Source organism: Bombyx mandarina, chromosome A1 (genome assembly GCF_030267445.1).
Source record: "Bombyx mandarina strain Sakado chromosome A1, ASM3026744v2".
In the NCBI taxonomy this organism is placed as follows: Eukaryota; Metazoa; Arthropoda; class Insecta; order Lepidoptera; family Bombycidae; genus Bombyx; species Bombyx mandarina.
In genome coordinates this window covers 16,767,900-16,795,660 of record NC_143234.1, presented here as the reverse complement: position 1 = coordinate 16,795,660, position 27,761 = coordinate 16,767,900, and the positions used below count along the sequence as shown (strand labels likewise).

General features: G+C 35.0%; 1 protein-coding gene across 2 annotated transcripts in view; it reads right to left on the bottom strand.

Annotated features, from left to right (window-relative positions):
* trp (transient receptor potential) overlaps window positions 1-27,761 on the bottom strand; it is a 58,440-nt gene that overhangs the window by 16,673 nt on the left and 14,006 nt on the right. For both annotated transcript variants that reach the window (XM_089739534.1, XM_089739535.1), the window contains exons 2-4: window positions 16,003-16,166; window positions 9,242-9,386; window positions 2,340-2,435 (exon numbers count right to left, since the gene is read on the bottom strand). In XM_089739534.1, coding sequence (XP_089595660.1) covers window positions 2,340-2,435; window positions 9,242-9,386; window positions 16,003-16,160 — 399 coding nt within the window. In that variant the 5' untranslated portion in view covers window positions 16,161-16,166. The remainder of the gene's footprint in view (window positions 1-2,339; window positions 2,436-9,241; window positions 9,387-16,002; window positions 16,167-27,761) is intronic.

The following is a 27,761-nucleotide window of genomic DNA, read 5'->3' as shown; positions in this document are numbered from 1 at the left end:
ATATCTTATTATTTAGGCAACAAATCGCAAAATGTCTTATTTAAAATAAAAAAACATGAGAATACATGAATCTTTATTGAATGGATTGAGATATTAATAGAAGTCATCATTTACAGTTTCCACCCACAAACCATAAATCTTTTGTAAATAGTTTATCTTAGAACAAGCATTGTAAGTAGACCTTGCTTTTAGTAAATCACCGATTTCTAAAATGTGTACGTGTATGTGTATGTATAAAATGTGTGTGTGTGTGTGTATTGCTGGCTTATTTATTGTATGTATTTATATTTTACTCTTTAGTAAATTTCAGTTATTATTCTTATTTTTATTTTATTATTTTTATATTCTTTATTATTAAATTTATGCTGTATTTTTTTTTATTGCTTAGATGGATGGACGAGCACACAGCCCAACTGGTGTTAAGTGGTTACTGGAGCCCATAGACATCTACAACGTAAATGCGCCACCCACCTTGAGATATAAGTTCTAAGATCTCAGTATAGTTACAACGGCTGCCCTACCCTTCAGACCGAAACGCATTACTGCTTCACGGCAGAAATAGGCAGGGCGGTGGTACCTACCCGCGCGGACTCACAAGAGGTCCTACCACCAGTAATATCATCTCTGCAATTATACTAACTCAGTCAAAGTGGTTTACTTTGTGAGACACACGGATATGTACCACCAAACGGCTTATTTAAGCAATAAAGCAGTAATGCGTTATAATTTGAAGGGTTGTAATTATAGAACTGAGACTTAGAAGCTAGAGCTCACTTATATTATAATAAAAAATACCTACTTTCGTAATATAATAGATTATGGTAATTTTGAACATCTTCGAGTTGGAGGAATCTATGTTTTGAGATATCTTTAAGTAAAACACTAATGATAGACATTTGCATTACATGTTTTTTTTAAAGAAATAGTATGTAAATAGTATCTTGCCTAGGCTATTTTGGTAGTTTGTTGTTGTGTGTTGGTAGCGTACTGTTAAAGGGGAACTTAAAAATCCCTTTTTAAAAAATATACATATTTATTTAACCTTAAATTGACACGAGATTTTATTAAGAGAAGGCAACCGCTCTCGACTGGGATGGGAAACAGACTAACTTCCTTAGATTGGAATCGAGTACATTAATCGGCAAGATTGCTGATTTCTCTTGACAGTCTTGCATAGAAGCATTATCCCTTCCTGTGAAGGGGTATAACAGTAAGTATATGTATAGGTACTTAGGGTACGGTACGGTAGGGTACGGTTATAGGTACTTAGGGTACCTAGGGTACTATAATAAGAAGTTATTAAGTTTTTATTTTTATTTTTTTATTGCTTAGATTGGTAGACGAGCTCACAGCCCACCTAGTGTTAAATGGTTACTAGAGCCCATGGACATCTACAACGTAAATGCGCCACCCACCTTGAGATATAAGTTCTACGATCTCAGTATAGTTACAACGGCTGATCCACCTTTCAAACCGAAACGCATTACTGCTTCACGGCAGAAATAGGCAGGGCGGTGGTACCTATCCGCGCGGACTCACAAGAGGTCCTACCACCAGTAAGTTATCGAAAACAGTTTTTTTATCTGATTAAAGCACCGGTTTCTTGTAAAAGTCCTAAGTAAACTCTGTAACCGTTTCCAAGAAGGTCTTACATAAATAAGTCTATGAATTTGTATTGTTTTATCAATGTGTTTTCTATATTAGTTTAATGATTACAATAGAACGAAAATTAATACTTTCATTGCCGTTGATAGATCAAGAAGTTAAAAAATCCGAAATAAGTCTGTATAAAAATCACAGTGCACGAGGTATTGTTTTGAAAATATTACCAAAGTATAGAATAATACATTGGTAATATTTTCATCAAATTAGGCATTTACTTATTACCATCATCAATAGTAGTCTGTATAAAAATCATAGTGCACGAGGAATTGTTTTGAAAATATTACTAATGTATTCTAGTCCAGTCAAGTAACGATTTTTCCATTTACAATTTAAGATAAACATTGTTTAATAAAACTATGATTATGACGACTTATTAATAGCGGTATAAATATAAAACAGCTAATGGATGACTTTCATTTAATTCTAGAAAATTCTCGGATTTAGGGAATACGTTTTTTTTTTTTTAAATATTGCTTAGATGGGTGGATGAGCTCACAGCCCACCTGTTGTTAAGTGGTTACTGGAGCCCATAGACATCTACAACGTAAATGCGCCACCCACCTTGAGATACAAGTTCTATGGTTTCAGTACAGTTAACGGCTGCCCCACCCTTCAAACCGAAACGCATTACTGCTTCACGGCAGATGTTGCAATGTAATGATTTATCTACTCACATAAGGTTCTCCAGGCTCGTAATGTTCCTCTTCCCATTGCAGCAGCAATTCTACAGCTTCCACATATTCTTCTTTGATAGCGTGGAGTAGAGCATCCTAGAATAATAAGAATGTGATAAGGTTGTTTAAGAAGTCATGAGTAAACAGTGAACCACATGTTCCTGTGGATTTTTACGTTATGCTACAATATATTGAAATGAAACTCATCAATTATACCATTAGCACGATATTGTTACTTCGACGATGAAGTTTTCTTTTACTTAATAAGGAATAAGGTATTTAATAAGGAATCAGAGACAGTCTCACTTGTTATTACGAGATACATCGGGCGTCCCAATAGGTCAAACTATTTTAAACTTGAAATAGTTCTTTGATTATTTTATACATTGAATAAAAGCGAATTGAAACAATTATTGAAACACAGCTCTTGATGAAATGTTAAGAAAAGTCTTTCAATATCAAACAATCACTAAATGTTGTGTGGTCGTTTAAAACTAAAGTTTCTCATTAAAATTGTTATTATTTCTTAAGCTACTTTGAGTCTGCGAATGCTTAAAAACTGCGAAGTCATAGATGAACTTTGATATTCAAAGTTTCTTAGATTTCGAATTATGAATGAAAGAACGCCAGTCCATTGTTGTCGTGGCTAGATCAGTTTAGTTGGGAATGTTTTTTCTTCTTATGAGGGCTTCAAATCATCTAATATGTATTTACAATTTAAAACGTTATATATTTTGATCGAAATAATATTGTAAGACATTCAATCATGTTTCTAGAAGGCAAAGCAACCACAGAAGTGTTGATCGCAGACAGGAATAAGTCATAGGGAATGCGAATGAGTTTTACAATATTTTATCAGATTCTATGAACCCGATTCCATGGTTTTGCGGCCGAAATAGGCATCTAAAGCGTTATAACTATCGTTTGAAATTTTATATAACCTTACTGATTTACATTTACGTTTCTATCAAATAGATATATTTTCAATTTAAAGACTTTAAAATTTCGTCAATCATACCATAATAAAAGCAAGATTATAATACAATATAATAAATATTTACTAACAATCACGCCACGTTAACTGGTCCCGTGATAAGTTCGTAAAGAACTTGTGTTACAGGTACCAGATAACGGAAATAAATGTAAAATTTTTATTATACACATATATATATATATATTTAATATACATCCATAACCCTGGAAAATACATTTATATTTATCATACAAATATCTTCCCTTGGAGGGATTCGAACCCGCGACCCCCTTGTGTAGTGACTATGTCACTTACCACTACACCAGACGGCCGTTAACCGTAAACCGTAACCGTTCAATCGAGCCGTGAAATCTCAACAAACAAACTCATTAACGTGTTTGTAATATGGATCTGTAGTATGGATTGTAATATCCAAAAACTTATGAAAAACAATGAAAAGTATTTTTCAAGCACAAGAAAATTGTTATTTGAATTTTGATTTCCACAAGAATTTCATTATAATTTTTTTTTTACAAATAATCGTAGGAAGTTTTCATGGAACTATTTTATGATTTAGTTCCGGCAATATTAGTATTTTACGATTTGCGAAACAGTGTACAGAATCCAATTTCCAACATTCGGATGAATTATGTGTTTTTCGCGGCTGATTGCGTGTATTTGATATTTTCTCTCCTTAATGAAAATTGTTTAACTGGAGAATATAGGTACGTTAATAGTCGGTGACATGAAATTTACAATTTTATTTTTGAATATGTCTTGTACGGTTTTTAAAATTGCTTACATAAAAAAGTAAGTTAAATAATTAAAATTACAATGACTAGCAGTAAATTACACTATTTTATATCAAACGCACTATTTGCTTGCAAAGTGTGTTTATACATATTTAAGTAGAAACGGAACGGAGTGATATGGAGGAATGACAGATATGGAGCATGACTGAGTGAGAAAGATAGATGTCGTGTTAGGAAGTAAGAAAGGAGGCGAATGAATGCGGAACATCTAGTTTATTGCGAAAGCAACACAGGGAGTAGTTTCCGGACGCGACGACACTCAGACGCATTGTAACCCGGAAGACGAAAGACGTAACTTAAGACGATATAATAAGACGAAATAAATAATCGAGTTTTTGTGAAGTGATCGAGCGTTTCACTGGCCCACCCCGAATTTAAAATCGATATCGAATAGTTTTGAAACTAATTATTTTCAAATGCGATGCTTTTATGGGCCATTTCGTAAGCTTTACGATTAGTTTAGACGTATTTATTATACGAAGAAAGTTTATTGTGAATCACAAAATATTCTTACAAATAATGATTTCTTTGAAAAGTTAAAATGTAGGAAAAAAAAATGTAAACTTCTAACTGGCTCAGTTTAGTCACTGGTCCTTAGATGTCTGGCCGGGCCTGGGCTACTGACTAAACCATCCACTTCGGGGAAAGTCTGGTCAATCTTGGCTAAAAGGCTACTAATTACGGAGCAACTGACAGTTACCAATTCTAGTTATAATTGGTTTCTCAGGGCTACGATACGTCATTTATCCTATCATATTAAAGTCGGCAAATGCTCCTTGAAAATATTAAACTCTCCTTCTCGTCAAATATTAAACTCTCAAGCTACAATCAATAGGAAAATTAATGTATTTTTCTTAAAAAATAGAGAACTGAATACATAAACAGTGTCGATGTAGATAGATACTGTTTAGGGTTTTAAATTCATAAGTCTGTCACAGTTTAATGTATGTATGCGTAAAATTTTAAAATAAACCTCAAACATAGGTCAAGAGGTTTCTTACGTTTCATCACTTTCATCGACTAATATGCACATTATCAGTAAAACTTGTAACTTGGTTAAAAGGTAAAAGGCGTGTTGACTATAATTAAAAAAAAAACATTTCAAAGTGTCTCTTATTAAATTTTAAATATTTAATGACATAGTTCAGATGATGACCAAGATTAAAGCGATAAGCGAAAGCGACACTTTTTTGTTGACAGTGAATTTATTTAGGTCTTAAGAATAATAAACTATCAACCGCTTTCATAATGAAATCGTAAAAATAAACATCACTAGCTCCGACACAAATTAACCTAAGGTGGTCCGCATATGTTGAAAATAAAATTAAAACCAGTCCCAGCTTCTCTCTAATCTGATTGTTGAAGGCGCTCAAATAAAAATTCTCTGTCGCCCACGTGTGAGAGAATAACGCCATAAAACGACCTGCGGAAAGGGTGATTTTAGAAATTAAATTCTATTGTATCTTTACCCCAGCTATTCGCTTATGGTAGCTTAAGAGGAAGCTTTGGAGAACTCATGAGCTCAGCCTAAGAGAATTTGCTAACACTAGCCCTAACAAGAGCAGTGCTTCTCAGATTTTACTAACAGATCTGAATCGCGAAAACGAACGATCAAAGATATGATGTTGTTTATTCAAGTCTTTATAGAGGTTATTATGTCATTATTATTTTTCCATTCAATATTATATTTTCGCTAATAAAAAGAATCAGCAAAAATCCTAGCTCCTATACTGATAATCCATGCTTCATAGTTCTCTGTGCTAAATATGAATAAATCTGAGTTACTGTATCGACATCTGTAGCCGTTTATGAAAATATACCGCAGATGTGATCATGCAAACTATCCGAGCAATGATTTCCCGCGGGACAAAGATCTCCGCGAATCGAATACTAAGAAATACGCCTTTTTTGAGACAAAACCGAATGGGCAACGGATTTATAAGTGCTACTTTGTTTGCATAAATATAGAAAAATATGTTTCTGCGTTTATTTTGTTTAACATAACCGACTTTCCCTTGCATATTGTCGAATTATTTTAACTAGAACCACTTTACAGGTTTAATTTCGCGATATTATTTTTTTTTTCATTTTATAACGAAGTTTTTTTTATTGCCCGAGCAGGCAGACGAGCATACGGCCCACCTGATGGTAAGTGGTTATCGTCGCTCATGGACGTCAGCAATGCCAAGAGCAGAGCCAAGCCGCTGCCTACCGCTTCAAGCACGTTTCAAGTTTCAAGCACTTTGCAATTTTCGTGATCACGTGTATGGCTGACCATCCGAAACCGTCATGATGCGCGTGAATGTAAATAGGAGAGCATTTTTAATGATTTTACGAGCCCTGAAATTTAAGGAATATTGAATGTACTTAAACTATTTCCATCATACTTCTAATGCGAAGGATACATTCGTGCCGGCTTGAAGATTGGGACGGGCCTTATACAAATCCATCGAAACCTCGATCTTAAGTCTTAGGATGGGCGAAGGCTTTTTTGTTGTTACATCTGTAACCACATAACATTAGACGGCTCATTAGCGCTCTCATCTACCTAGAGAAATTTAAAAAATTCCAAAATTAATTAACGATTTTCAAGCTAACAACATTTAAAATATTTTGTAATTAAGGACGCGGTGAGATGAAAATAAATTTCATTTAAGTCTATTTGTATGGGAGATTTAAACGTTTTTTTTTTCTGTAAATATTCGAGCAGCTATTTGGAATCTAATAACCAGTGTATAAGACCTTTATAAGCGGTCTCCCGACGGTCGTTAGGGCAGTTTGCTCTGTGTTGGTAGTAAAAGGAAAATTACAGAGTCCAATGAAAAGGGATTTGTTTAAGATATGTATGTGTTTTTTCTCTGTAAGGTTTTAACTCTTGTCTGAGGAGCTTTTTTTTTATTGCCCTTGTAGACAGACGAGCATACGGCCCACCTGTTGGTGAGTGGTTACCGTCGCTCATGGACTACAGCAATGTCAGGGGCAGATCCAAACCGCTGCCTACCGTTAAAAGCTAGTATTGAAATTCCAAATGTAGTTTGTCATCTCTTATGATATGGTTCAGTCAAATACGCCAACTTTGCCACGAGGGTAAACTTTGCCCAAAAAACACTTTCTGAGAAAATCAACTAATATCATAAAAAGTACCAAACTTACTACAGTGTTTATAACATTGGTAGAGAATCAAATATACCTGTGACATCATAGGATAGCGCGTGCGTTCCTAACTTGACACAGTTGCCTGTCGGCGCTTGTCAAAAAAGGGATGAGTTTTTGCGGGCCAATTACTGTGAACTTTTTGAAGTAAATTGTGCATTATAACGAAAACACCGGTAAGTTTAATAAATTATTTGTTATGTAAAACAATGTGCTTAGTATTTTGCTGATAGATTCGTTGCTGTAGCTCAAGTATAACAAAAGTTATGATGACGGGCAAAGTTACACAGAAATGTGCAGCCGCACCATTGTCACCATTGCCCACCGTCAAAAAACATCTAGGGTTGACGCTTTGGTTTTCTTTTACGCAACTGTTAAAAAAAGAGTGTTATATTTTCAGGGTTCATGTACGTATGTCTATAATGTTTATTGAGAATTGAGAATATTACTACTACTGTTGAGAATTTATGTATCCCTATGGATCTTTCAGCCCACAGACATCCACTGCTGGACATAAGCTTCCTCCAAGTCTCACCAAAACGATCGATCCTGCGCTGCTTACATCCAGTAGATCCCCGAGAATCTTATTGGATCGTTAGTGCATCTTGTGAGAGGCCTACCCATGTTACGTCTCCCGGTACGCAGTCGAACTCGAGAACTTTGCGGCCCCAACTACACTTAAAGTCGCAATCCTTTTGGCTATGTACCCCAACTTGAATAGAACAAAAACATCTATTGAAGAAAAAAAAAAAATAATTTATTCATTATTACCTATCATAATTCGCAATTTTGTATTTCAGAAGAAACAAACGTAAATCGCGTATTCGATAAAGAAGGTCGAGACGTGAATTTAGGTCCAGGCAGTACAAAACTTATCAGATTTTAAGTCTCCTGTTATAAAAATGAGTCTTTGATTTTAATTGATCGAAGTCTTTAGTAAACAACTGCACTTTAAAAATTGTTTATGTTACTCACCTATTGCGACACTCTGTGAAGATTACTCAAATGTGACAACCCTAGCACTTTTAAATCGCTACGTACCGTTTGTATGGGAAAGAGAAAAAATGTCAGGATAACATTGCCCTTTCATTTTAGTAAGAAAATATTTATGATATTAAGTAAACATTTTGGGCGATCGCTTATATTGCCAAAATGTTTTTATTGGTTCTTATGGCATTCATCTAAGTGTTATTGTTGTGCTAAAATTCAAGGTGGGCAATGTTGGCCAAAAGTCTAGATAACTTTACCCGCCTTGAAAATTGTTTATACTATCGAGAAAACCATGACTAATGTTAAATTTAAGTAAACACATGCATGCATATGAACTTATTGTTGCCATAGATAAGCAAATATGTATTGGGCTACATACAAAAATCTTGAAATATCTAGTGTTATTTAAAAAATGTGGGCAATGTTGGCTAGTTTGACGGTTATTGGTTTTTCTTAAAAATGTTATTGTGATACTTTTAAATGAACTCTAATTATTCTGATGCTAGTGTGCACATTGCTCCACCTATTTTTTTATCGCTTATATTTGTGGACGAGCTCACTCACGGCTCTGTTTTTTGTTACCGAAGCCCATATACATCAAAATCTGGCAACATTAGTTCTAACTCTCAGTTATTACAGTACAATAGCTGCCGCACCCTTCAAACCGAAACAATTTACTGTTTCGCGGCAGAAATAGGCGGGGTGGTGGTACCTACTACCCGCAGGTAGTACTAGTATTAGTAGGCAGTAGGGGGTCACAAGGCGCCCCCCCCCCCCACACAAGTGTCGGCGGAAGATCATTTGAAGGCTACCGATATTGATATGTTACTGTTTAACATTGCTAAGCCGGTAGACGTTTTCTGAGTCACGATTTTTTGTAGCTTCTAGGTTTTTCTATATATTTGGCATAAGGGTTTGGTATGTATTTTATCTATATTATTATTATACTTATATATTTTTATATATTTTTATACCTTAACTTTGATTCCCGATCCAAGAAGTAGTTTGATGAGTTCAATATTCTCGTTCTCAATTGCAGCGATGAGGGCCGACCTATTGAGTGGATCCACACAGTTGATGTCCAGTACCTCTGGTTTTCCAAGGTTCTGCTCAATCAACCTGCGGGAGAATGTTTTTTGCATAAAAATATCTCTCAGATCATATCAATTTTAAGGCATATTATGTTTTTTAGTGTTTTATATGGTAAAGAGCAAAATCACTACTAGGAGAGAAAGTCCCATTTTAGGTTTCAGAACAATCCGGCGTTTTAGTTTCAACTTTCTGTAAGTATCAAAATTACTTGGTAATTTTTTTTTTATTTTGCATTTATTTTTTCGGTGCACAAAAATAATAATATAATAATAATAATATTTATAAAACCTACGTAAATTAACATTTAACTCAAATATAAAAAATACACTATTAAATTTACCCTTTTTGGATGTAAACACACCATGCATGAGGTCGGTTGTGTTAAAAGTCTTTAGAGACTGATTTTTATTTATTAAATAATCATAAAAGAATATACTATGGCGCAAATAAGTCGCAACTAACTATGCTCTTAGTTACATATAACTGAAAATAAAAACTAACAAAAAGCACTCAACAATTTAAAAAAAAGAACGGAAATTATTTAAAAAAGGAATAATTCAATTTAAATCCGGGCGTTTTTCGCCTACTGAACGGCAATTAGTCTCCTTCGGATAGTCTGCGGACGTATATTTCTATTTTTACACCCTGCTAGGTAAACGTTTTCTAACATAAACACTGATGTCACTCACGAGCATTAGCCGGACTGACGATATTTTTATGGGACAGTTAAATTGATCTTCAATTGAAACATCTCGTTCTATCTATCGCTACCTAACGCGTTCTATACATCGATTACGCGATTTCAGTGGCGCATTCATGATTTGTGTAAGGGCGTCTCTGGAAGGTGAGATTTTTATATAGCGACTAGCCGACCCGGCAGAGTTCGTAGTGCCTAAATCGATAAACAAAAGACCTAAGCTTTTGTATCAAAATAAACTTAAAACAAACAAAAGGAATCCGTCCGGAAAATTGTTATTTTAATTTAATTCCGAGCATTTTCATATTTATCTACCTTTTAAACCTTCTCTGGACTTCCACAAACAATTCAAGACCACAATTAGCCAAATCGGTCCAGCCGTTCTCGAGTTTTAGCGAGATTAACGAACAGCAATTCATTTATATATATACATAGTCAGGTCATAAGTATTGTCACACAGTAAAAACTTTTCTTTTAGAATGCTGGCCACAAAAAAGTTTATTGATCATATTTCTGAATTTCGCAAAAAGCTCAAGTGGCTCCCAGTCCGTTTCCGCAGAAATACTAGAATTTTGTGCTTCCTATTTAATATCCTACATAATCCTAACTACCCACAATATTTACGTGATCGCTTTACCTATGCCCGTCCCTCCATTGCTCCTTGTAGAACCCACATTAAAACTCTCCTCAATTGCCCTGTTCATAAAACACATGCTTACGCAAAATCGTTTTCTGTACAAGCAGTTATACTTTGGAATTCCCTCCCTCCAAGCATACGAGCGTGCAAAACCATAGCAGCATTCAAGAAATCTGTTAAGGAACATTATTTATCCTTACCATCTTAAATAAATTATATATATTTGTATAATGTATTATAATATAAAGTAAGTATATGTGTGTATGTTATATATATGTATGTGTGTGTGTGTGTGTGTATTTGTATGTATATATATTGTTTTGTATCTTGTAATATGTATATATTATTATATGTAATGTTTACTGTATGCACTAGGTTTGTGTTCTTAATTCTTCTTTCCTTTTGCGGGCCTACTGGAAGAGATTTCAGCATGAAATAAGTAGTGCCCTTGTACTCTGTATCCTTATTGACGTTTCTTTTCTAACAGCTGTGTGTACAAAATATATTAAATAAATAAATAAATAAAATAAATTGAATTCGAATTTCGAATTGTTCATGAAAATAAAAATGTATACTTTTAGAATTTTTACTCATTTTTAAATATGGAGTGGACGCTTAAAGAAGACCGTGTTGCAGTTATTTAGTTGCATCGTTGCAGTTACGCGCCAATTAAAATTTTTAACATACTGAAAAATTTTAATATAACCAAAAGATTCGTTTATCGTACCATCAAACGATACAATGAAGACTCTAGTGTAGATGACAGGTCAAGAAGTGGTCGCCCTCGGTCTGTTAGGACTCCAGCAGTGATAAAAACTGTGAAGGCGCGAATTCAAAGAAATCCCAAACGTAAGCAGAAACTGTTGGCCCTTCAGATGGGGTTAAGCAGAACCACGGTGAAAAGGGTGTTAAATGAAGACTTAAGGCTTCGGGCATATCGAAGAAAAACAGGACATCGTTTGAATGCTCGTCTAATGGACCTGAGACTGAAGAGATGCCGCGCTTTGTTGAAGCGGTACGCGGGAAAAAAATATCAGGAAATTTTTTTTTGTTCGGATGGAAAAAATTTTACCGTAGAAGAGAGCTACAACAAACAAAATGATAAGGTGTACGCACACAGTAGTGAAGAAGCGAGCAACCGTATTCCGCGTGTCCAACGAGGTCATTTTCCATCCTCGCTCATGGTATGGTTGGGAGTTTCTTATTGGGGCTTAACAGAGGTACATTTTTGTGAGAAAGGTGTAAAAATGAATGCAGTTGTGTATCAAAATAGAGTCCTGACGAACCTTGTGGAACCTGTTTCTCATACCATGTTCAATAACAGGCACTGGGTATTCCAATAAGATTCGGCGCCAGCTCATAGAGCGAAGAGCACACAAGACTGGCTGGCGGCGCGTGAAATCGACTTCATCCGGCACGAACACTGGCCCTCCTCCAGTCCAGATTTGAATCCATTAGATTACAAGATATGGCAACACTTAGAGGAAAAGGCGTGCTCAAAGCCTCATCCCAATTTGGAGTCACTCAAGACATCTTTGATTAAGGCAGCCGCCGATATTGACATGGACCTCGTTCGTGCTGCGATAGACGACTGGCCGCGCAGATTGAAGGCCTGTACTCAAAATCACGGATTTCATTTTGAATAAACTTTAGTGTCATAAGAATCTATGTTTTGTTAAGTTCATTTTGGTATATGAATGGTTACATAATGAATAAACTTGTTTCAATTATTTTACATTAAACATGTGACAGAATTTATGACCTGACTAGGTATAGATATAGATATTTCCATGTTTTTACTAAAAAATAATTGACGCATTATAACGCATATTAATGGACTGTCACTGCAATATTAATGTAGAGTTTTTTTTAGCTTGAGATGGGTGTTCGGGTTGCGGTTCATTTGATATTTGGTGGTCGCAAAAACACGTAGACTTCACAACGCGAATGTCATCCACATTGAGATACCCACTCAAAGTTTTTTTTACAAGCGCTGAATGCCGATTACAGTAGGCTAGGGGCTGTATCGGCGGCAGACTGGTGACAGGTACTCTTGTGATTACTGGTGGTAGGACCTCTTGTAAGTCCGCGCGGGTAAGTACCACCCTGTAAGTATCTTGCCTATTTGTGCCGTGAAGCAGTAATGCGTTTCGGTTCGAAGGGTGGGGCAGTCGTTGTAACTATACTGAGATCTTAGAACTTATACCTCAAGGTAGGTGGCGCATTTACGTTGTAGATGTCTATGGGCTCCAGTAACCACTTAACACCAAGTGGGCTGTGAGCTCGTCCACCCATCTAAGCAATAAAAAAATAAAAAAATATAGAAGCAAATGTCGTGGAATAATCCGGAATACTCTTGTTGCGAGGAGGTGGTCAACGACCCTCAGTATTGAGGACACCGAAGCGAGAAGAAGGATGCTGTCAGAGGATTATACCCAGCAATGGACTATGTTGGCTGAGCCCACTGAGCTTCGCGCCAGATCTTCTCAGTGGGTCGCGTTTCCGATCCGATGGTAGATTCTGCGAAGCAGTGCTCTTGCTTAGGATAGTGTTAGTAACGTCGTCAGGTTTGAGCCCTGTGAGCTCACTTACGTTGACATAGCTTCTCAAGCCTATCAGGTTAGGTAAAAAAAATTAAAGAAATGTTGGCTGAGATAGATAGTGTCCATTCTCCGAATCATTGTAATGGAGAAAACTGTCAATCCAAAACCTACTATCCTGTTAGTATAGTAGCACTGACTTTTCCAGCACAGACTTCGGATCCTTAACGTGATTTTTAGCAAGTATTTGATATCTTGGTGTATGTATTTATTTGTTCTTTTCTCGAATGTGTATTTTCGTTACACAAAATAAAATACTAGCTTAACACCTGCACTATATGCATATAAAATACATATTATTTCTCAGCGTTTATAACCAAGACAGTGATGGTAAACTAGTAAGTACAGTTATGTCAGTACATTAGGTAGAAGCTAGGGGAAGGACTAGGTGGACAATAATGGAAGGTTCTGCTCTCCCGCTCGACTATTAATGACTAGATAGAGATAAAAGTAATAAATAAATTAAAGATAAATAAATAAAAAATAGATTGATAGCACGAATTTTTATTCGAGTTAAGTAAACAGCGAAAAAAAAATCGATTCCAATCGTACGCACACATCGCTTGTACATAATTGAACACGAAAACCTACAAGTGCTTTCCGAAATTGGAATTATTCTTTGTACAACCGATCAGAATCACTACAAGAGCAGACTAATCCTATTTATCAATTTCATTAAGCGCGTGGATTCCTTTACGTGCTCCAATTCGTCAACCGTTTGGTTTTTGTTCGGAGTTACATGCTTTGTAAGTCTATGGATTGTCCTATAACAGCTCGTTTTAGTCCACTGTTGGACTCAAGTTTCCCCCAAAGCACGCGACGCTTTAGATTAAAACACATCTTAGCGATAAGAGATTACTAAGCAAATTCTCAGTTCAGTTCTGTTAAATTGTTGAGTGAATACCATAACCAATACGACGTATAATTGAAGTCTAAATTGTTTCATATAACGGAACCCTTAAAATTGGATCACGGGATCGTTAATATTAATAAATAGCTACGCGATAAGAGTGGGTAAAACGATGGTATCTGGATTGATTTTAAATTTTTGGAGATATATTTAAAAAAGATAAAATGCTCCTATCATTATTTTCGAATCATCGACTTGATCTGAGCATCGTCATTCAATCAAGTATTACCATTATCTTCTAGATAAAAAAATAATACTATAACTGAGATAAATAAAGAATATTTTTTGATAATTAATTGCACAACATGCTATTCGGTTAAAAACCTTAACTTGTTATTGTAAGAGGTTCGATGTTTTTTTTTTTTTAAAGGAAAATGCTTTCGCTGTTTGAAAACTGCCCGAGGCTGAGTTCAAAATAAGGTTTCGTTTCATGCAGGATGGATATATTTTTTTGTTTTTGTGTAAAATAAAGGTAATTTTCCGTTTTCCGAAATGTTTAATTTAATAATTAATTTTCTTTGTGTACGTAACAACCGTTGAGATATCATTATGTTGTTATAAAATATGTACAACTGACAATTGTGGAATCATTGTTTCTTATATAGCATCTTAATATGATTTTATTGTATAGTTTGCAATGTATATTTTTGTATGTATATGTATAATGTATATGTATAATTTTACGGAAATGTTCAGCTTAATTTTGACTAGTTTCAAGATGTGCGGATACTTGTTTACAAATTTATATTCGAAGAACGAAGACAAGAAAACTTTAATTAAAACTTATTTATACGGTTTAGTCACGCATTTTGTTGTAACACTACTTCCGATGTTTTAAATAGTAGTTATGCAGTTTTCGTGGCCGCGTTTTTCATTGAATAGGTAGTTATTAGTAATTATGACTATCACTCGTGAAAAACAGAAGAAAAAACTGAATGTCCATTTTGATCCAACTCGATTTCTTGCCTTTTTAACACAATTGTTGTTAGTTCAATATCTATCTAAATAAGAGGTTATTTAAGATCTGCGATAAGAAAGACCAAGACACGCTAACTTAGAATTCAGTTGTACCAAGAATGTTTTTTTTAGCGAACGAGTCGTTAGTAATGTCTCGAGCCCTGTGAGCTTACGTACTAGCTCAGAATAATGTAACAGTACATAATTTAGATATTCTTTCGGTTTCGTTTTTTGTAGAACATAAATACAATCACTACATAGTATAAAACAAAGTCGCTTTCTCTGTCCCTATATCTGTTTGTCCCTATGTATGCTTAAATCTTTAAAACTACGCAACGGATTTTGATGCGTTTTTTTTTTAATAGATAGAGTGATTGAAGAGGAAGGTTTATATGTATAATAACATCCATTAAATAGTGGAGAAATACTGTTATTTTTGAGGTTTCTAATGTGATGTCGTAAATAATCAATAATAAAATTTTATGTTTCCGAAGCGAAGCGAGGGCGGGTCGCTAGTAATGTATAAAATAATAAAAAGAGGAGAGCTTACTAGAATCAGTGTAAAAGTACACTACTACCACTAAACAGTTGTGTTTGTCAAATTTATATTAAGTAGGTTCAACCAGAGTTATTTCATTAATATAAGATACGAATTTATAAAATATCCAGCGGAGCAAAAATGTGTATCGATTTGTCAGACAATATTTAGGCAACTTCAATAGATTTGTAGTTTAAATTAAAATTGAAATTTTTTACATAAGATTTCTGTAAAATAATTTAAATTGTTACACAAAAGAGCCTTTGAAGACTCCAAGTTGAAATCACTTTTAATTTTTTTATACCTTTTTACTGTGACGTAGTCCCCTCTGTCAGCATGCAGCAGATATGTCTTCTCGACTCTTGTCAGAGGGCGCTCGCAAGTAAAGCGAAGGTCATGCTGACTGTTCCTCAGGGCTTCCTGGGAGCTACCCAGGAGCTCTTCTCTGGAGCCGCGGTTCATGCTTGTCTGAAAAAGAAAAAAAACGGATAGAAATGATCATGACAGAATCATTTCTTTAACTGTTACGATCGGGGAAGTGATGTACAGACGAACACAGATACTCTTTTTTATTTATTTTTTTATTGCCTACATGGGTGGACGAGCTCACAGTCCACCTGGTGTTAAGTGGTTACTGGAGCCCATAGACATCTACAACGTAAATGCGCCACCCAGCTTGAGTTATAAGTTCTAAGGTCTCAGTATAGTTACAACGACTGCCCCACCTTTCAAACCGAAACGCGTTACTGTTTCATGGCAGAAATAGGTAGGGCGGTGATACCTACTCGTGCGGACTCACAAGAGGTCCTACCACCAATAATTACGCGAATTATAATTTTGCGAGTTTGATTTTATTACACGATTTTATTCCTTCATCGTGGAAGTCAATCGTAAATATTTGTTAAGTACGTATTTCATTAGAAAGATTGGTATCCGCCTGCGGGATTCGAACACTGGTGCATCTGTACATACGAATGCACTGGACGTCTTATCCTTTGTCCTCATACATACGTCTGAAGCTAATAAAAGCGTATTAAAAACACGAATCATTTTGCTAATATCGGTGTAAGAAATATACCAGCTGAACATATCAATATAAAATACTTGTATTTCTCGAGATATAATGTCGTAAAAAAATAAACGTGTACTACTAAAATAACACGACCAAACTTACGGACAGACAAGACAAACACACTCAATGTAATGATATGCAAATATTAAGCATTGTTGACCGAAAACTCGTCCGTTATTTCTTTATAGTATACGAAAAAAAATCACAAGTATTTATGGATGTTCTTTAAGTATCTGTTGCTATTGTCTAACGTGGTTAATTATGTGATTTTTCACTGTTTTTTTTCTTTAGGAAGGACGGATTACTGGTGGCCTGGATGCCTTTCACGTTACACCAGCACATGTGGGCGAACACAGGCTCAGCCAGGAGGGGTGGGTTTTATTAACAGCTGGCGGAGTGCCTCCGAAGGAGACTTAACTGCTCAAGGACAGTTGCTTCACGAATGTATCTACTGCCGAATCGGAAAATCGAAGCAAATCTTTCACTGGTGGTATATAGTGTACCTGTTAAGCCTAAGTATTCTAACTTCTGTATCATTCCCTCACTACTGAGGATCGCGACCACATGTGACGTTCTTCTACTGTGTTCGATCATGGGTGGTATGGACCGCATCGTACAGACTACCACCAAGTGCTTCCTTTACTGGATCTGACTATGTTGCTGGAGTTCTGCCCACGGCACGCTTGCTGCAATGATGAGCTTCCTTATTCATGTCTGAGAGACCGCATGATGTGTCCGAAGAAGCTCATAACACATTCCCGGCAGATGGAAGAGAGCCTTTTTCGGATGTTTAGCTCCCTTAGAATGGACTCGTTAGCTCTCATGGCAGTCCACGGTATTCATAACATCCTAAGTATAAGTACATAGTACCTATTTCTTATACTGATAATATTAGTAAGCCTATTTGTGCCGCGAGATATGCGTTTCAATTCTAATGATGAGACAGCCCATACAATTGATATGCCCATCATATAACTCAAAATAGGTGACGCGTTTTAGTTTTAATGATCATTGACTCCGTTGACAACAAAAAACGAGCTATCAGCTCCAGTCCAAACAAATCAAAATTTTTTTCATATTTAAAATATCATGAAAGCGAACTATTATTTAGTTTATTTCAGCAAACCAAAAACCATCGAGCAAAAACCATCATATTAGTTAAAAGTTTGAAGAAATCTTTCAAATCGATTAAGAGAGACAAAAGTTCACATAAAATTAAAATTATTCTTCCAATTTATTTTACCATCTGAGCAGCGTTATAACATGAAAATAAATGTTCAACTAGTTTCTATTGAATGAAATTTTTTTGCTACAAAATTGCATTCGAAGAGATTTTTTTTCCTAGCTATGCTGGTAGTCTTGAGAGGCTATAACAGCGTTACCCTAGCGTATAGGTGAGCTCACAGGGCTCGAACCGGAGGTGTTGCTAACACTGGCCCTAGCAAGAGCAGTGCTACGCAGAATCTACCACCGGATCGGAACGCGACCCACTGAGAAGATCCGGCAAGAAACTCAGTGGGCTGTCTGTGAGTTAATTTACTCGCCGAACCCGAGGACGGTGACTATTAAGCTCAAATGCGGTTGTTTTTTTTTCCGTGAGATTAGGGCAATAAAATGTTTAATATTTTCGTCATGAAGCATTAATGCGGTTTGGTTTGAAGGGTGGGGCAGCCGTTGTACTGTAAAAACTAAGACTCAGAACTCGTGACTAGTTGGATAGCGGTATTTATGCTCTTCATGTCTACTGGCTCCGGTAACCACATAAAACCAAGTAGGCCATGAAAAAAAATTTGTATTTGAGTATATAAATATAAAATATATATATAAAAATATCTATATACTAGCGACCCGCCCTCGCTTCGCTTCGGAAACATTAAAACACACATGAAACAAAAAATAAAAAAATAAATAAAAAAAGTAGCCTATGTTCATCAGGGACAATGTCGGCTTCTAATGGAAAAAGAATTTTTCAAATCGGTCCAGTAGTTTCGGAGCCTATTCGAAACAAACAAACAAACAAATCTTTCCTCTTTATAATATTAGTATAGATAAAAATCAATTACTGTTCGTTAGTCTCGCTAAAACTCGAGAACTCGAGAACAGCTGGACCGATTTGGCTAATTTTGGTCTTGAATTGTTCGTGGAAGTCCCAAAAACAAACAATTTTGTTTTTCCTTTGATGTGTCCCTGTCGGACGGATTCCTATTGTTTTTTTTAAGTTTATTTTTTACAAAAGTTTAGGTATTTTATTTATCCATTGAGACACTACGAAGTCTGTTGGGTCAGCTAGTATTAAAATAAATATAATATACTTTTTATATTTTGGTATGAACGAAAAATACGAAAGATCTTCAATTTACCGTTTCTGAATGCCTACCTGACATGCAATCATTAAAATTTCATTGTACGATTGTAAACGTTGAATACAATCAAAATTGAATACAAAAACCTCCGTAATTGAAACGAAGGCTTCAATTGCAGCATCAATTGAAGCATTAAAAACGTACAGATTGAAGATAGTCATGTAAATGTTATTTTCAAAAATCAGTTATGCGCTGGTATTCATCATATGGCATGCCACTGAACATTAGACCTTATGTCTTAAGCTGAGTTGCAGTATTTAGGTTGTAGTTTCTAAGGGCTCCGTAAACGGTAGGAATCATTTTCCTATTAAGCCCGGGGAGGTTGCGGGTCACATGATGATTACTGATAGTTACTACCTAATTTAGGTCCCGGAAGCTGGCAACACCAACGGATTTTGTTATTGTTTATAACGCTCTGTTAATTTATAGAAAGAGATCTCATCCGAAAGTATTATAATATAGCTTAAGCTATTATTTAGCTTAAGGCAGAAAAATCTAGAAACGCAGTTTTGGCGAGATTAGCTTTACCCGCTATGGTTATATAATGGAAACTCCATTAACTCTCTGAAAAGTTTACGATCACGATTCTCGTAACAAACAACATAATAGTCAAAGTCAGCGAAATCAAAGCGATAATAATTTTGGATATACAAAATTTAAAAAAGCGTCAGTAATGCCCTCAGTAATGCATTGCTCACAATAATTTGTTACAGTATAAAGGGTGTCGTCTCAGCTTGTATAAGAATCGTCACGTGAAGCCTTCAGATCTCCTTAACGTCATAAACACGACGTAATCCACACTGATTTATGTTAGATTCGTGTAGAATTTTGATCAGGTATAAGTGTCGACTGACTGGTTTTGTGAATTTCGAAAGCATTGTATTAAATATACAGGGTGTTGCGTAAATAATATTTTTATTGCTTATATGGGTAGACGAGATCAAAGACCACCTGGTTTTTAGTAATTACCACAGCCCATAGACATCAACAACGTAAATACCGCCACTCACCTTGAGATATAAGTTCTAAGGTCTCAAGTATAGTTACAGCGGCTGCCCCACCCTTCAAACCGAAACGCATTACTGCTTCACGGCAGAAATAGGTAGGGTGGTGGTACCCACCCGCGCGAACTCACAAGAGGTCCTACCACCAGTAAACCTACCTTGAGATATGATGTTCTTAGTCTTAGTTTTGTAGTATAACGGCTGCCTCAACCTTCAAATCGAGACACAATTCTGCTTCACGCTATGGGCTCACGAGATGTCTTACCTTAAGGCCTTCTTAATTATTTATTCGATTTGAAAAGTTCCAATAAGAAAAAAAGTCATGCATTAACTGTTACCCGCGGCTTCGCCCGCGTGGTCAAGGACGAGTGTCAGTGTAGTTTTCCGTGGGAAAGAGATGTTTTTTCGAGATAAACGGTAGCCATGTCACTGTTTGGACTTAAAACTATCACTTTAAAAATCATGGAAATCCGTTGCTTCCTTTCGATGTGAAAGAAGGGCAAACAAACAAACAAACAAACAGAAATTCACATTTAAAGTATTATTAGCAATAGTATGTAGTGTGAAGTATGTATGCTAGTAAGGGCCATTTAAATTAGTAAAAAAAATTAGCCAAATTAAATACACGTTTTTTGTTTTCTTGTAGCTAATTTTATTTTTACGTCCCAAGAGCTTCCTAAGCGATATTAAAGGGGATGGCCCATTTTCGGCCCAAAGCGGACAATAGATTATAGAAAAAATACTTAGTGCATTAATTTTGTCATAAATAAATATGCATTTACTTTCTTGCAAATAAGCGCCGCTATAGTTTACAATAAGTAGTTTAAAAAAAGTAACTCTATTGAAAAAACAAGGATTTTTATTTTTGCGGGAAAAATATTGCCAGCTTCAAATCCTTTTACGTATGAAGTAAATATTTTGAGTATATAAATAAAACATATAAATAAATCATTTTAAGTATTATCATTAATCAAACGATTTTAATGGATTTTATGCACATAAAATAACATCGAAGACATACCCATTGGACTTTAACTTGTAACTATACTTGAGACCTTAGAACTTATATCTCAAGGTGGGTGGCGCATTTACGTTGTAGATGTATGTGGGCTCGAGTAACCACTTAGCAACACCAGGGTGGCTGTGAGCTCGCCCACCCATCTAAGCAATAAAAAAAACTTTACTAGTATTGTTATTTAAATATGTACAACTAAAACAAAAACATAAAAAATAATGTGTACTCGTAAAAAAAGATTAAGATATAAATCAATTATCGGTTATTTAAAAAAATAATCGATATATGAATTTCATGTAATTATTTTTCTTTATACTGACAACACTGAATTTAATCTGACTGACTGACACTTCGCTTGCTGCTTGTGGTGTTGTGCTTGCGTACAAAATGGATGTGTTTTGATTTTTCTTCGATTTATTTTACTTTTATCAATAACGTTTCATACTACGACTAAAAAACATTGTGTGAATTGTGGTTTTACCCTGACCGAGATTTAAAACCGTGTATATGCTCTCCTTTGCTATTTTTAGATGATACTAATTGTGTATGAAGATGAAGAAAATATAGATATTTAAAGAATTAAGTGTGTTTTTATACCCTATTGGATAAAAATAAATTAGGAACATCTTAAACATTAAGAAAAGAAAAGTTCTTGAAGTATCTCACAATCCGACACTTATTTATATAGAAAATTAACCTCAAAACGAGTTTTTATTTTTATTATATTTTTTATAATAGTGGCGTCAATTTCAATATATTTTTTAGATATCCAATACATTTAAGAATTTGAATCAGTACATTTTTATAGTAATATTTGATGTCCATCTTGGGCCTAGCACACTATGGAGAGTGGGCAATCCCCTTTGCATGTATTTTGCAAAGAGGTCGCTCGCTGTCTTTACCCGTTACATGACTATTTTAAATACATTGTTCGCCTATTTTCTTGTTCGTGAGTTCCTATTGATTTAAACACTCATTCGTCATAATTTGCGAATATGTAGAACGCGCCTGCCATAAAAAAGGCTAATGTTATTCTGAAGCTAATGCTAGTTTACTAGACAATCGTTGAAATAACGTTTAAGAAGTTCTATTTCGAATTTTGACCGAGAAAAAACATTTCTGTTGCGCGAGTCTTGTATCGACGCGGCTATTGTACTTTATATTTGTATGTTTTGTGGATTGCTTCTTGCGTTGTATTTATGTTTAGTTTATACCGTCTTTATTGGCATATAAATTAGTTCAACGTCAATAAAGCTAGTGAAAATTTGATTTAAATCGAGACATGAAGCTCTCATTTCAATATGGGTGGCGGAATTCATGCTGTAATCTTAATGGAGACCGATAATGAAATAATCCAAGGTGGGCTTGGAGTTCGACTACCTATTTTTATTTAGTCTTCTTCTTTTTCTCCACCTTATCCCACTAGATAGGGTCGGCACAGCAAATGTTTCTCTTCCATTCTCTTCTATCAGCCGCTATCTCAACACTCACTCCTCTCTCTCCCTTATCGTCATTCACACACTCCATCCATGTCTTCTTCGGTCTTTTTTACTGGTGGTAGGACCTCTTGTGAGTCCGCGCGGGTGGGTACCACCACCCTGCCTATTTCTGCCGTGAAGCAGTAATGTGTTTCGGTTTGAAGGGTGGGGCAGCCGTTGTAACTATACTTGAGACCTTAGAACTTATATCTCAAGGTGGGTGGCGCATTTACGTCGTAAATATCTATGGGCTCCAGTAACCACTTAACACCAGGTGGGCTGAGAGCTCGTCCACTCATCTAGCAATAAAAAAAAAGCCTCTTCCCTCTCTATCTTGCACTACCATTTCCATACATCTCCTAGTCACATGCATCTTTATTTTTTATTAAGTGGTTACAATAACAAAATAAGGTACTACTTAAAAGACTGGTTTTACAACCAATAGTGATCTAAAATCTATCGTTGTGCTTTTGGGAGATAAATGTCTGCTTATCTCCCAAAAGCTTAACAAGCTAAAGCTTAAGCAAGATAAAATGCTTTCAGTCACGCTTTCGTCTTGCAGTTAACAGTATCGATTTAACTGCCTCCTGCTCTCAAGAAACAATTCGTTTTCCACTAAACCATTCGCTTTTGAAATTCAATGTTCTAAATTTAAAACTCTTTTGAACGAAGGACGTTGAAAGATTAGTCAGAAGTAAACTATAGCTTTTAAAACCAATATAAATACCATTATAATACGCGATCGAATAGTGCGGATATTTTTAAACAAAAAATCGATAATTTAAGTTCATAAATAAAAATTACCGATACTATGCTTCTGAAATGAAAACGTAATATTTGTATGACGTAAATATGTATAGAACATCACTCGTTTGATCATTTTTGTAAACTAAAAATACGTTTCATTGGAATTGTTGAAAACGAAATGTTGCGTTACGGAAATGTAAATCATACTTATATTATCCATCTAAGCAATAAAAAAAAATACCAAAAAAACAACAAATATCACTACAGTAAAGATTATGTGTAGTTTGGATCATTTAAAACAAGGTTCAGTTGATACTTAGTTTTTATTGCTAGATGAGTGGACGAGCTCACAGCCCATCTGGTCTTAAGTGGTTACTGGAGCCCATAGACATTTACGACGTAAATGCGCCACCCAACTTGAGATATAAGTTCTAAGGTCTCAAGTATAATTACAACGGCTGCCCCACCCTTCAAACCGAAACGCATTAATGCTTCACGGCAGAAATAAGCAGGGCGGTGGTACCTACCCGCGCGGACTCACAAGAGGTCCTACCACCAGTAACCAGTTTGGATGATTTATAACAAGATTAAGTTAATACTTAGATTATATTATAAATATATTTGAATTAGCAGAGCAAATGAGTTTGGCCTAAATGGTGAGAAGATATTAGTAGCCAATACTGCAACAATACCTCAGCATACAACAAATAGTAAATTGCCAGTTGTGAGCGTGTGAATTCCTGAACGGTACCAACACCATCTGTGGTGTTGGTATTATAACGCATTTAAAAAATCGATTATAACTTAAAATAATATAGCATCACCGGAATTATTGTTATTGACCGAATTCCCGTCAAACACATCGTCAGAGTTCAATGAATTAACGCATTTTACGATTTCCCGCTGCCATCGATGAGATAAAATGTCTTTTATTACATAAAGCACTTTCAAAGTCATAAATTAGAGCTCGGGCGGCTTGATGTCCAGTTGTCTTATGGAAGCTACTCATGGAACCACTTTTACTGATCAGACGCATACCCAGCAACTCTCTCTCTTCAACCTCGGTCCAGTTATACTTGAGACCTTAGAATTTATATCTCAAGGTGGGTGATGCATTTACGTCGTAGATGTCTATGGGCTCCAGTAACCAATTACCACACAGTGGGCGGTGAGCTCGTCCACACGTGTAAGCAATAAAAAAAAACTCAATGCTCAGTATATGAAATTATTATTATTATTATTATTATTATTATTTAAATTCTATTCTTTTCGGTCAAGAACTTTTCGACAACTAGTTGGTACATAATTCGACTAACTTTTTGGGTCACTCGTTTGCACCTCTTACTACTAAGATAAGGGTCTCCGGTTCGTGGGTTTTTTTGTTTTTTATCTGGCTAATTAATATCTCTATATATGTATATATCTACTTTAATGTAAATAAGTATGGAAATTAGTCACTGGTTCGATAAGTACGTTTCATTAGTACAGTGGGCCCTGATTTAAGGTTGGATGATATTTAAAAAAAATGCGTAATAATTCTCTTTACAGTGTCAAAAATGCAGAATGACGGTAGTTACCAACTGATTATAACTATTTTTTGAAATATCTATGAACTCATATACGCTAGTAAAAAAATATTGCAAAATATCACATCTCCAGAATACGTAGTAATTGTATTTACCAGAGGATGTTATTTATAAGCTACTTACTACCTAATACTCGGGTCCCCGTTTTTAGTTGTAGCCAAATGGCGTAATTCCTTTTTTAGGTAGATATTGATTCCTGAGGCTGATTAGTTCAGTAGGCTTAGTGCGAGTTTCAAAAATCGAATCGAATGACTCGCATCGAGTGTACGCTCTTCACGGTGAAACGTGCGGAGCTCTGAGTGCGAGTTACTCGATTTGCAGGACGTTTATTCATCTTTAGAAGCAATAATTTTTTCTTTTATATTGGTAGCACGCAAGTTTTTTTTTAAGGCGTTTAATTGAAATGCCAAGCTTTCTAACGATATTTATAATTAGTCGGGTAACGGGTAATCTACCTGTGCTTAGTGCGAGTTTTTTTAATTACTCAGTCGATGTTAATGTTATGTTTAATTTGTGTGAGTTTGTATCAGTGCCACCTAGTGGTAAGCTTATGAATCTCATTTTGTGGGAGAGAGAAGGTTTGTTTATGTTGCTGTCTCATGTATCGAATAGCTTTACCGAAGTGAGCCTCTCGATTATTGTATGTGCGAGTGCGAGTTACAAATTAATGGATTTTGAGAGTATTTCTTCACTTTCAAGCAAGTTAAGTAGTCACTAAAAATTTTGCCGTGAAACCAATACAATATCAAGATTTTTTCTTTCGTTTTTAATAATAATGTTGTTTTTTAAGGTTTTATCTATTCTAATGGTTTATACACATATATTTTTTCGGTTAGAAAATTTTATAGACGTCTAGCTAGTTGTAAATACATATTAATTTGCTTTTTCATTTAATTCTTATTAAATCATTGCTTTTTTTTAAAGAGTTGTTTGATGAGAGAGAGAGAGCGAGATAGAGTTTTTTTTTTTTATTGCTTAGATGGATGGACGAACTCACAGCCCACCTGATGTTAAGTGGTTACTGGAGCCCATAGACATCTACAACGTAAATGCGCCACCCACCTCGAGATATAAGTTCTAAGGTCTCAGTATAGTTACAACGGCTACCCCACCCTTCGAACCGAAACGCATTATTGCTTCACGGAGGAAATAGGCGGGGTGGTGGTACCTACTCGTGTGGACTCCCAAGAGGTCCTACCACCAGTGAAAGAGTATTCTTTATTGTACAGAAAATGAATAAATATTGTGAAACATTTTTTCTTGGTCTTATCGCTAAGAGTGATCTCTTCCAGACAACCATTAGATGGGCAAGAATAATTTCGAAATGAATTGCACTTCTATTATAGAAATATATACACACACGCACATACACACGCGCACACACACACACACACACACACACGCGCGCAATATACATATTTACAGGTACATACGTACAGATTTATATTTATAAATTATATAGAAATTTGAACAATGTAATAATAATTTTGCTTCTTTACACATTTATAAATAAGGATGGATGCTCGTAATAATTTTAGTATATTTGGGCCACCTAATGAAGATCATCAACACTATTACCGTAAATACAATAATTTTATAAACGTTCAACGGGTAAAAGATTAAACCTATGTAAAACATAATTTCTTTAATAAAAAAAAGCTGAAATAATTACCTATTCCAAGATTAATTATGTTAAGTATGTCTAAATATGTAATTACAATTAAATAAATTCTATAATAAACTTCTAATTCTAATACTTCTATTAAAGTTACTAAAAAAATATGTTTATGCTGGGCAGTTTTCGTGTATTTTAAAGGTTACGCCATTACGGCAAAGTTTGTTTACGAAATTGCACCCTTAGAATGGAAGTGGTATAACTAAAAAAATTAAGATTAGTTTTATATTTCAAAACACTTATGTATTATTATTAAGAACCTACATTTTAAGTAGGTAATACGTGCAGCAAAAATGTTGGACTCCTTTTTACGAAAATTGCGCGGACGGAGAAGTACGAAATTTCCCACACTCATAGAGAATATAGAGAAGTAGTGCAGATTGCTAATTATTTTTTTTTAATTGTGCATAAACAATAAAAAAATAAACTAAATGAATAAAAAAACCTTACACACATTACCATGTATTTGACACACACACACACACATGCATTTATACTTTTTTTGTTTATTGATTTATCAATCTGTGGTCAAATTGAGAATAGATTAATATTTTTTGTCTTTAATATTATTTTTCTATAATGTAGCCTTGGCGACATAGAGCAATGATTATTATAGAAATGATGATAATAGAAAGGTGACAATAGAACTATAATAATGTTCAAACTTAAAATTTAAATAAATTATGGTCAAATTTCGACCACTGGACTACCATTAGTAGATAATAATAAAATCATTTATTGCCTTTCACACAGATTTAGATTATTACAGGCAGCCTACAAGGAAACAACAAAAAAACAAAACACTATTATATCATTTCTGGCAAGCAGCTCAACATTTGCACTTGTATATTATTAATAGGAATTTTATTAAGAATATTGACAATTTATGAGGAATTTGACAAGTACGGATTAGTTATAGATATATGTAGTTACATATTGTAAATTAAATTAGTTTTATAAGTGCAATAAAAAATAATTTAAATGATAAAATGATAAAGCCATACCTTTTTCCAATGTGACGATTAGAGGGTATCCTATTATTCTTTTCTATATTATTCTATCAGCTTATAAAATTAAACAGTCTCTTTTAGTCTAGAAAAGGACAAAGTACTCTTTCTGTCTT